The sequence below is a fragment of the Pholcus phalangioides genome, unplaced genomic scaffold (genome assembly GCF_987345545.1).
Source record: "Pholcus phalangioides strain wild (caught in Gottingen) unplaced genomic scaffold, Ppha-v1.0 ptg000010l_1, whole genome shotgun sequence".
NCBI classification, from domain to species: Eukaryota; Metazoa; Arthropoda; class Arachnida; order Araneae; family Pholcidae; genus Pholcus; species Pholcus phalangioides.
Genome location: NW_028301603.1, coordinates 6204780 through 6217385, shown reverse-complemented (window position 1 = coordinate 6217385; position 12606 = coordinate 6204780). Strand labels below are relative to the sequence as shown.

At 35.4% G+C, this 12606-nt stretch overlaps 1 protein-coding gene across 1 annotated transcript in view; it reads right to left on the bottom strand.

Moving 5' to 3' along the window:
* The window catches only part of LOC149080801 (thyrostimulin alpha-2 subunit-like), a 106009-nt gene that overhangs the window by 36591 nt on the left and 56812 nt on the right, over window positions 1-12606 (bottom strand). The window contains exons 2-3 of the mRNA XM_089237292.1: window positions 9024-9200; window positions 6200-6375 (exon numbers count right to left, since the gene is read on the bottom strand). Of these exons, the coding sequence (XP_089093418.1) occupies window positions 6200-6375; window positions 9024-9165 (318 nt within the window). The 5' untranslated portion in view covers window positions 9166-9200. The remainder of the gene's footprint in view (window positions 1-6199; window positions 6376-9023; window positions 9201-12606) is intronic.

The following is a 12606-nucleotide window of genomic DNA, read 5'->3' as shown; positions in this document are numbered from 1 at the left end:
TGCCGATTCAAAAATAAATGCACATGATGAAATCTATGAAAGGTACACACGAAGTGTATTTCTATGACTCGTCCTTTCTTCCACCTATTTCTAGGGAGGAGTCTAGTAAGAGAGAGGCCAAGAAGGTTCTTAAGAAAAGCGGGAATTTCGGAAATAAAATAAAAGAAATTTGTTAGAAATTGGATTTAAAATAAGGAAGGGGTGACGCACGTGACGTAGATACGCTTATCCACACACGTGTAGGCACTTCATTTTTTTCATCTTATATGCACGTGGGAGAAAAATTGCCTTGGGGACGTTCGCCCTAAAGAATCCTTTTACCTTCGAGCCAAGTCTCGATTCTCTCTCGAATACGCCTCGTTTCTTGGCGTTCGGAGATGTCCATTCGAATTGAGTGGCACTTTCGAGTACATGACGTCTTGGAAGTGTAGAATCATGCGATTACATGTGTGAATGCATTGCGTGCGCACTATACGGATGCTTTATTTAGCTCGAGTCATTCTTTGAGTCTGACCTCATCGAGATTTTTCTTAAAGTAAGCAAAAGTTTGGGCTTGAGGTTTTTGTCTCGGAAAGGTATTTATGAAATTCATGTAACAGTGAGTCTTTCAGTAGGTTCACATCTTAATGAGTTATTTGCGAAGTTCGTGCTCCAGTGAGACACTCGAAATTCATGTTTTGTTGAGTAATTGGAATCTCTATGATTGGTTGATAAGGTCCGTGTCGCTTTCAGTCACTCAGAAAGTATGTCATGCAGTTAATGAATTCCTAAGTTTTGTTACTGCAAAAGCTATTCACGAAGCATAACATGCATCTTAGTAATCCATTTGTGATTTTCGTGTCTCCGAATCTTAGGCGTAATTGATTAGTAATAAGTTCGTGTCTCTTGATCAATAATTGGTGTCTTGATGATTAATCGACTTTCATTGAAGTCGTGTATCAACGAATTTTTCATTGAAATCGTGTCTCGATGAGTGTTTCATTGATATCGTGTCTCAAAGCGTCTTCCACTGAAATTATGTCTCAAAGAACATTTTATTGAAATCATGTCTCAACGAATCTTTTGTTGAAATAGTGTTTATAGAAATACACAAACAAGACAAAGGTCACAATAGGCAAAATACCCATCGAAGTGGCTGAAAAAAAAATTCCCATAAAAAATAAGAATGCCAAACATATCAAAACTACAGCACCAATAAGTATCAGATACACACTAAAATAAAACTAACAAAAACTAATGATTACGATAAAATTAAATACACTGCCCATAAAAAAGCTATGGTTGTCTGCCATTTAAATATGGATAGCTTCTCGATTCACCAAATTGTAAACATCGTGTTTTTTTTCAAACGTATCAGTTGTGGTAGAGTTCACTACAACCGGGTTAAACTAACCCATTTAGTAACAACCTTGTTAAGAAAAACAATATCTTGCTAAGTGATACTGGTGTCCCCAAGTCGAAATATTGGAATAACAGTATAAAAATATTTCATGATGCATCATATCGATCCCTTAGAAAATTTTTAATAATTCAATCATATCTCCATGACACCCAAGTTATTCTAAAGAAAAATATTTAAAAAATCAAGTCTCTTTTCATAGCTCAAGCTTTGTGTACCAACAAGAGCACGCGTAGCTCTTGTCTGCATTCCGTCAACCGATTCTACGTCCCTCTGTAGGTACGGTCTCCAAAATCTTATACTCCAGTCCAGGGCGAACTAAGACCTGAAAAGTGGAAGGATCTCTTTAGGAGAACGCGAAGACACCATTTCAACGGAAAAACCGAGCATTCTATTTGATTTTTTGATCAGCGCTGAACAATCCTAAGCCGCTCGTCAATGAAAACCTAGTTGCATCCGGAATAATATTGCTATTCAACAGATAAGTAAGACCTGAATTGTTAGAGCCAAAATGAGCACCCATGCACTTATCAACGCTGAATCTGATGCTCCCTTTATTAGGCATGCTGCGATCATATTTAAGTAAGTCTGGAGCAACTTTCTATCGATCATTTCCCACAACCTCCATTAGCTTCATGCTACCTGAAAATTTTCGAACCATCCCATTGATAAACTGATCGAGTTTATCCATAAAAAATGTAAAGTATGGGGCCAAGAACAATTAATTGAGGGACTCCACTTGAGATTGTTGTATCCATTGAAATTTTGTATCCAAAAGAAAGCCATTGTTCCAAAGAGTGTCAAAGTTCCCCCTTTCAAAGAGTCTTCTACTGAAATCGTATCTCAGAGGGTTTTTATTGAAATCACGTCTCACGATTTTTTCATGTAAAATCATGTTTTACAGATGCTCTCATTTGAACTTGTGGAATAGTTCCTGTGCTTTTTCCCATCCTTCAAAGTAGGATGGTAATTATTGTCGGAATGATACAGGGTGAACGTGACATGTTCTGCCAAACGAAAGACAGTGATAGACAAGCCCAAATGGAACATGAAGCACCCTACCAACACTGTCCTATTTCGAACCGTTTTCGAGTTATGGTGGATAATAGGTGATGGAAAAAATGCACCAAGTCTGAAAAATCCAAAATTTGCGAAGTTCCCAAAAGACCTGCAAACTAAGCACATAATTTGAAAGAGCAAGAAACATTCAATGAAGTGATACCAGTTTTATTGAAATATCTAGATTTAATGGAGAGCCACAAAAGCGTTTGCCACAAGACTGGCAAAGAGTTGAAAATGGAGTTGTCACCAAAATTTTAAATCGTCAATTCCGCTAAACCCTCCTAGCTACAATCGAACAAATTTACCGAAACATTTTTCATCGCACCAGCTTTCCGAAGAGCCTACAGTAAACCATACCGGTGATTTAATTCGGGGGAAATAAGTCTTTGTTTGCAATACATCACTGAAATATCCATTCGTCGAAGTAATTTTAGTAGATTTTGGGGCACTATTCGATTTTACTTCACCTACCTCTCAACGCTTGAAGCTTGCTATCAAATATAGATATCCTGTAGAAGTGGTAATGTCACCTCATAGGACTTTTTCTGCAAAATCAAGTTGTCACAAAAATTTGTATCCACCAATTCTGAATTTTCGTCGAATATCTACCCGTCTTTTGTTGGCAATACATTCAGTGATGTATTGCCAATAAAAGACTAAATTTCTCTTGCACCAGAACACAGATATAGTTTATTGTAGGCTCTTGTGAAATATGGTGTAATGGACAAGTTTTTGGTGAATTCGATCGATTAGAAGGATATTTGAGAAATTGACAATTAAAAAGTTTGACGATGATTTGATTTTGAACTTTCCAGACTTTCAGCTTTTGTTGTTCTCCAGTGTTCCCGATATTTCGATAAAAATTAATGTCACCTTATAGCATATTTTCTGCTTTTTCCAAATATGTGCTTGGTTTGCGAGTGAGTCTTTCAGAAATTTCACAAATTCTGATTTTTTACAGACTTGACGCACTTTTTTTCCATAATAATCGATTATCCAGAATAGCTCGAAAACTTTTTGAGATAGGACAGGGTTGATAGGATGTCCCACTTAGGTTCGTCTGTCCTCCTTTTCGTTTGACAGAACTTGTCACTTTCACCTTGTATTCTCCTTACTACGTGTCGAACTAACATTTGCGACAGCTTCTTTGCGACAAAGGAAACGCGTGATAGAAAACGCGAGCTTAAGTATCGGCACGTGTAGCTATGAAGAGTATTTAATTTATATGTGCATTTTTTGCGCATGACAAAATTTAAATATTTTTTTTTGTTATTCCCATTGCGATTTTTGATACTGGAAGTACAATTTTTTTGTAAAATTCAAATTCGTATCAAACACAACGTAAATTTTGAACATCTCGCAAGTAAATAAACAAGTAAAAAAACAAGATTAATGGAATATCATCCACACACAATCATTAATTTTTCATCATGATTATTTCAGTAACAAAAAACAAAATGGTGGATCCATTACCAGTTTGCGGTGTTTACAATCATTACGGAGAAGATTCTCAAAGGATTCAGACAGTTAATTACAATACGAATCTCGCGCAGTATTATTCACATAACTTTAAAAATCTCTTGTGCCGATGTTTAAACATCTCCAAAGTTCAAACAAATTATTCTCCCACAGCTTTCTCCAAGTATAGGAGGAAATCCATTACAAACGTGAACAAACATAAGCTCAATATTTCCACGAAAATTCCATAAAAAAAAAAGTTTTAGTAAATAAAAGTAAAAATGATTGTCAATATATAAGAGGTGAGAAGAATCTTTGTGTAGGAGGTTGAAAATGCATCTCGGTTTTATGCTAATTTCCATCACAGCTCTCTCTATTCAACCAATCAGTGAAATACACCGCGGTTTTCTTTGAGGAAAATCGATCTATTTCGGGATAGGTTAATGCAAATCGTATTGAAGACAGATAATAGAACGAAATTTTACGTCCTCCATCAAATATTTGAGGTATTTTCTCTCTAAATTCAAGAAAAAAGATAGTTTGACGCTAGTAGGCGCATTAATGTTATACACAACTAGGAACCATCACATTAACGCTTGCCCTCCTGCTTTCAGCAGTTGTGATCCACGTAATATTCCGAGTGTGGATCTATTGCATTGGCTATGACACGTGGATGCACCATAGTGTAGGAACAATATCTTGTAGGGGGTATAATATTCTCATCGATGAGTTTCCCGTTGGCTAAATGAGGAATTTGAATCTCATTACAGACGGGATTCACCTCTTCGATGCTGGTGATGGTCAACTCCAACAGTAGGTTTTATCATGAAACGATGATTGGTTCAAAGAACATATGTGAAAGAACCAAAGGACCAGCTACTGATCATTTCATATATCTCATACTGTCGAGATACTTAAGGGAATCTTGAAGAATCCATGTCTCATCACGAGTCTTAAGGCGACTGCCTGTCTTCAAATGACGAATTTCACAAAAAAGTTTTAATTGATTTTAAGCGTTCATTTGAAAGTGCAGTTATTCTGAAATGCAAAACTATTTCATTTTTTGTCTCTACAATAACTAGAAGCGAAGTTATTGCCAATTAAGTAAAATGAGTTTAAGGATCTAAATCCGATGATGAAACCGTTGAATGCATTTTCTGAAGATTTGTGATTTTTTTTTGAAATTTTTCGTGAAGTGAACAACATTTCACGAAAACTTCATAGCGCGCGGATATTTTTTAAAATATCTCTATGGAACTTTCCCACTGTATTTTCGACAGTTCAGGCTGCGTAATGAACTAAAAACTAAGCAACATTTTTGAAACTTTAATACTTACATGCTTTTGAATTGAGAATATCAAGTATTTTTGAAGAAAAATTTGTGGTTCTTCAACGTAAACAATCATGTCTCAAAATATTTTGCAGTATTCTAAACTTTTAGTTCATTGCACAGAAAAATATCAGCAATAATCTGTGTGGAGAACATGTTGATACAAGCAGTAGTTTTTAGTGCACAATGTCTAGCGGTACTAAAAATATGCTAAATTTTATTGATAAATGCTAAATTTTATTGATAAATGCTAAATTTTATTGATAAATGCTAAATTTTATTGATAAATGCTAAATTTTATTGATAAATGCTAAATTTTATTGATAAATGCTAAATTTATTGATAAACTGCTGCATTCTATTGATAAACTGCTGCATTCTATTGCTAACTGTTAAATTCTATTGCTAAATGCTACTTTTTAAATTTCACTCATTCCCAAAATTTCGACTTAAAGGAAGAAAACTTCGAGTTAAGGGAAAATTTTAACTTTAAAAATACGGAAAAAGTTCTAGGGTTGAGTGAAAACTTTGATTTTTAAACAAATATTCAAGCTACTGCAGTTCGAGTTATCGCGAATTGACTGTATATTGCCCACCAGATGATTCTGAAATTATGGGACAAACTTTGAAAGACGACAGCACTTACTAAATCTAAAACTTTTCGAGAATTACGCATGCCAATATTTTTGACACATGAAGGAACTGTATGACACGTCGTTTGAACCAAAATCACTTCATAACTATTAATGTACATGTTGGAGACATTTAATGCTTGGAAGCATGCCCATTCTCAATATGTATATAATGACGCCATATTATATCAAATACTTCATCCTCTATAGCATCATCGTGCTCCATATGCAAACATTCAAATGAGGTTAGCGAGCTCTACCAGCCCTATTAAAGCTTTCTCATGAGTTCGGTATCGCCCTGTACATATTATATTCTTACGTCTTCGGTCTCCAAGATGCTGCAGCACTCTCCGATGGATGTTATCCGTTGGTTAGGATTGACCATCAGAGTCGATTGCGAAGATGGAACAGCGTACGATGTGCAGAAACCACGGCAAGCGTTCATCACGGCTTCGAATTGAGAACATCCGGGGAGACTGACCCTCTGCATATGCCCTGAGAAGCAAATGGAGAATAAGGCAAAATAAATTTATCATAATGATACACGGCCCGGTTGACAATCGAAATTATATGTGTTAGTTTTTCAGGAATCATATAGTTTAAATACAAAATCTGACGTTCACAATCTGAATCGATACTGCTTGTTGATTGCTTGAAACAGAGGGATGGCCAACCGGTAGTTTGGAAAAAAAGCCAACAAAATTGTTGCCAATTATCGGCGAAATTTCCAATTTTGTTGGAATAACCAGATTATTTACCAGCATAAAGCAGTCTGCAGCTGAATTAAAATGTATTTCACGATAAAGAAGAAAACTAAATAAGAGAGATGTGTGAATATTGGAAACAACTGAGTCCGGAAGAACAGTTTGTAAAACGCTCGTGATTGATCGTGACAGCTAAATTGGTATTTCAGGGATTGTCTAAAACTTGGAGTATCATAAGCTAAATCATGGGATTCCATCTAGTGTCTATTTTCTGATATTAAGTGGAAGTTGCCTGTCTCTAAGATCAATCTTCCTTGAACGGCTTTGGCGTTACATGGGAACAGGGTGGCCCATAAATTTGTAAATATGTTAAAAAATTCATTAAATTAGTGTATCTCAATGTGGTTTATTCTCACGAAGGGAGATTTTTTTGGAACAGAAAAAAAAAATTGCTTCAAACTTTTTTTCGATAGAGGACGCTGCACGGAAGCAAATCCGAAGTGATTTGACCTGAGCCTCTCTTCAATCACTTGTGTGTCTGAAACGTTCGTAAGAATTCAGTCAGCTTTTCGTGGCCGAAGTAAAATAATACCTCCACCAATAATTGATATCCACCAATGTTCGAATGCATTTCCATAACTTTTACGGGCAATTAAAACGTGCCAATTCCTTCAATTCTTATCAATATTCAAACTATTTACGAATTTATAGGAAACTCTGTATATGTCACATCTCACATCAGCTGAAGCATTAAAATTGCATCAATATGGCCGAGTCTCAAAAAAAAAATATATATAATTTCATCATTATAAAATAAACAATTCTCGAAGAAGATAATTCTTAAAGTTATCGCAGATTTGTATGTGAGGCTGTGGCTGTACTCAACGTTGTAGAACATAATGGCACATTTCCATTCTTCATAACTGTGTAGTCATCTCACACTCTCTTTCCATATCTCTACTAACAAAGATAACGTCTATATATTCTCCGCGCAGTCTCCTGGGTGACGATAAGCTTCTCTTATTACATTGATCTATGTCCAGTGACACTATCCGTAATTCCATATTGCTATTAATGCATAGGAATGTTTCCGAAAAATGTAACGCCCTCTTCTTTCCAATCGAGGAAAAAGGATGGAGAATTCCCAAGCCAAAAATATCAATTCCTCATCCTCGAATGTGACATAAAGTTTCGATCGTCATTGCTTAACATTTCGGAGTTCCGCTGTATTGTAAGAGGGAAAAATAACGATGATAATTTATAATTTTGGTGACCTAATTCTTAAAATAAATGTAGGTTCCAAGACGTTTAGCGTGGGTATAGTCACCGATTTAACGTCGGAGATGGGTAATAGCATCATGAAAAGCGTCTTGCGGTTTCACGTCAAAGTTCTTTTCGTAACATGCGTTGATGTCTACTGGAAAAACATTGAAACATATAATTGGAAAACATATTTTCATAAATTTCACGTAGGCTATCTCAGCCGACAATCGATTCCAAGCTGGGAATATTTCGCCTTGGTCTTCTTGTATTTTGCGTCGATGCTTCAAGCACGGCTATTCTACATCTGCGGGGCAGCGTCAGATATAGCATCTTCTGCGCTACCCTAGTCAACGATGGAGTGACGTCACACCAGAATAGATGGACACTAGCAGGATGGAACCACACCAGATGCACAAATGCAGAACCGGCCCCGCGGTTGGCTTTTAAGTAGAATTTTGCTTTGAAAATTAGTTTGACCTAGGTAAAGAGTGTATCACAAGCCAATTTAGGCCGTTTGAGATGAATTAAGATTAGCCATGGCCAAACAGGGCCGAAAATTACAGATATCCCTCAGCAGTTTCAATATCATTTTCTACATAAACAAGTTGAAACTCGCCAATTCCAACTTGGTTTTGTTAAATTTGACGAAAAAATCTGGATTCAATGTCATTTGTTTTTCTAAATAGATCAGTTATATGTTTTATCAGTTATCAGCATCTTAAAGCTGGGTTTTCCTAACAGCAGGTTTTCTGCGCCGCGTACAGTATGGGAACGTCAATTGATTGAAAAACCTGAATTTCAGGTTTTTAACCAATGGCGCAGAAATTCTGCTTTTAGGAAAACTTCTACAATTCATGCATGATATGGGAGATCATCATGTGGTTTCAGGATGTTCAAATGAGTTAAACGAGTTCCAGACCAATGGCGAGACGTGCGTCAAAGAGACCGGTTTTGACGTGAAAAATCAGTAGAAATTCTATAAGTCACACCTTAAAAACAGGTTTTTGAGCGACTCAGCGTGGCGTTGCTCTGCGGTTCCACAACTACACAGAAGTATTTTTGTTAAGAATTTCTTTTTTTCCATGGAAGTGTTTTCTCCAATATTAATTAAACCGTGTTTATATGAATTTTTTTATTCATATTAATAATTTTTATAACTGTGATACTGCGACTTACCGACTTTATGGCAGCCAACTTTCTCCCAGTATTCGTCGCCATTGCTGTTATCGATATAGGTGACAAAAATCGCGATTATGAAGACTGAAGAAAGGAAGCTTCTCGTCGCTCTGTGTACGTTGTGTTGACTCTTAGATGTCATTGTTCCTGTCTATGCTGTATTTGTATTGTGAAAGTCTGTAATGAAAGTCCAATACTTTTATCTTTCGTTTGTAAAATGGTGAATTGAAAATCCTCACAAAAAATATCTGAACTCAAAATTTAATTTAAAAATTATCTAAAATAGTTTAGAATGTATATTTAAGACAGTGTGTGGAAATACTAAATGAAAAATGTTAAGTTTTCAGCAAAAAATTGAAACAAGTTTAAAAAAAAACATATATATATTAAAATAATACAAAAAATAAATTATTTAAATATCGATAGTGAGAAATGTAAGAGGAAATAATGCAGGAATGAAATTTTAATAAGTGTTTCAAAATAAGGAGTATTTATAAGAAACTGTTATAAGAATTTATAGTGTGAAAGTAAAAAGATTCAAACACCTCACTATAGTAAGTAATATAAAGTAAGTAATATATAATATAGGAAGTAACTTCTCACAAAAATCAATCATATGGTCTTGATTTTTGTGAGAAGATATTGAAGACCACCTTCAATTTTCTTCAAAAATATTGAGAAGAATTGATATTTTGGCCAACTCTGATTGAATTCAGAGGTGGCCAACCAGTGCCACAACAAAGCCTCCTAGACACTACTATGTTAGGAGGTTTTGGCCACAACCAAAATTATTTTTGTTGCGGGTGCCACACCACGAATTTTAAGACTATACGTCCCGTTTTTACGGGACACCAGCATTTTCTGCTTGTGTATCGAAGCTTGCGAATCCTGCTTCTATTTATAAAAAGAGTTGTTATTGTTCGGCTGTCCTCTTATTTTCTTAAAAATGTTCAGTTTGTCACTCTTTTCAGATCAAAATTGTTTTTACTTTTGACTCACAAATTCGATTATCCTAATGCAGATTGAGTGTGTTTGTACTCGGTAGAAAGTTCACTTTACCTGCACTATGCTGGACACAGACACGGGAACCTGAGGACTAAGGGTGCTTGCCCCCCCCCCTCCCTAAAAAAAAAAAACTTTGTAAGAGAGTGTTTTCAAGTTTTATCAAAGAGTTTCGCATAAATTTTATAGAAGTTATTTTACAAAACGGAAAGAATTCAACCAATAAGCGTATCGGTTACATTCGAGCGAATGTAAAACCAATACGCTTATTAGGTTTTTTTTCTCAAGTTTTGTAAAATATGTTTTATCAAACTTTTATAGTGTAGTCCCCGCCTAAGAAAAGGATTCTTTAAAAGTTAGAAACAAGTTTCTTTGATTGTGTGTGGGAAAATGTTATATAATTTAATTAATTTTTGAAAAGCGTTAGCGTTCCACTCCTGATGCCACTCTTGTGGCACTAATTTTTTTTTTAAATTTACTTAATTGCAAAGTAGCCCAAAATCACTAAATATTCATTGCAACAATAGAACAAAATGAAATAATTTTTTTTTTCATTACGTCAATTGATGGATTTTCTTTTTCATTCCATCATATAGTTTTCCTTTGAATGGGAGCTGTACTTTTTTGATTTTTTTAAATCGTTCGATATAATGACCACCCAATATAACGTCAGTTTTCTGTGGAACGTTGGGGTCGGTAAAGCGTACGTCTCGCCTGTATTATTTCACAAAATATCAACAACAGTTGGATTTTGAGACAATTAAATAACAACTGAATTTAAATTTAAAATAAAAATGGGAAATCGAAAATATCTGAATACAATGGAACTCAAAATTACACAATAATGCAACTTCGTGACAATAGATTATGGAGCGATAGAGTCAGAAAACTGGAAAAATGTTAAACCTGAATGAAATTTTCGGAAAAAAATAAATTCCATTGCATTTCGCAACTTAACAATTCTTTCATTTCTAACAATGAGATGTAATTGCAATAAGGTGAAAATTGCATGACCCCATTTTTATACGATTGGTTTGACATCTACACAAAAAAGTTCAGACCAGACCAGAATTGAACCCTAAGCCGATTCCCAGCCCGCGAGGGCCAACTGCCGGCATAAAAACTGGCCAAGAAGGCCTGTGAAGAAGAAAATGTGTACATGTTTGTAGATAGATATGTGTTTGCATGAATGTGTAGTGTATGTAAAAAGAACTGGTCAAATTGGTGAAAAGTCATGATCTGGCTATAAGCAGGCAAATGTCATCACAGTTCACAAAAGCAGGCAAATGTCATCACAGTTCACAGAAGCAGGCAAATGACATCACAGTTCACAGAAGCAGGCAAATGTCATCACAGTTCACAGAAGCAGGTCACACAATCTGCAGCTAGCAAAATATATTCGAAGTGGAATGGGGAAAAAACATCACATGGGAGTCGTGACGCAAAAACCCCAGCTGTAACATCAAAAATGCAATACAGGTAATAAAGTTCTGTTTCAACTCAGTGCATCAGAAATTAATGGGGATTCACTATTGACAAATTTTATGTAAGCAAAACAATCCAAAGTTCAAAAAGAGTCCTCTCGCTCTTTTTTTTTTTTTTTTTTTACACCTTTTTCATATGTACATCATATATAGGTCAAAGTTCAATATGCAAGTTCAATTGGGAAATATATATGTATATACAAAATTCAATAATGAGAAGGTACAAATCGAATAGATGCGAATAAATGTCAAAAGTGGATAGATACATAGTATGCAAGTAATGTGAGTATATACAATTGAATGAGAGAATTTATGTATTAAAATAGTATGTATACAATGAGATTTGTAGAAGAAAGCATCTTTACAAATTCTCCCATGTAAGGCGCCCAATTTGTTTGGGCCTCCTATATTTCCTTAAGCAGTCAGCATCATAGTCAACAATTTCCCTCAGATGTTCGAATTGGGAACTAAACATTCGCTCGAATTGATCATTGTTTAATTTCTTGATGTATGTGAATATGTGAGGTATGTCCAAGTCTTGTCTGATGTTTATTCCACGAACAAACCAAGGGGCTCCAACAAATCTTCTGAGTATTTTGTTCTGCATAGTCTGTAGTTTTTTGATATTCGTTTTACAAGCATGCGCCCAAGCTGGCGAAGCATAGAGTAGAGTAGGTCTTATTATGGATTTAAAAAGAATAATTTTGTTCTTTAATGAAAGTTTTGCCTGTGGAAATGTGATGCGATTGAGCATACCCATAATTCTATTAGATTTGTTTATTACATGATCAATGTGTGAAGAGAAAGATAGATTTTTGTTGAGGATACAGCCCAAGTATTTTATTTGTCTAACAGGGCTTAAAGATTGTGTACCAATTTGAAGTCGTCTGTCCGGTATTTTACGACGTCTAGTGAACCATAAAAATTTGCATTTGTCACTATTCAGTTGGATGGCAGATTGATCACACCAATATTCTATTTCATCCATGGTTTCTTGTAAATTGTTGAAGGCCTGATTTGCATCCCTGCTACTGCACAAAACTGCACAGTCGTCTGCAAATAAAGATATTATGCCATTTTGGGGACAAGGTATGTCA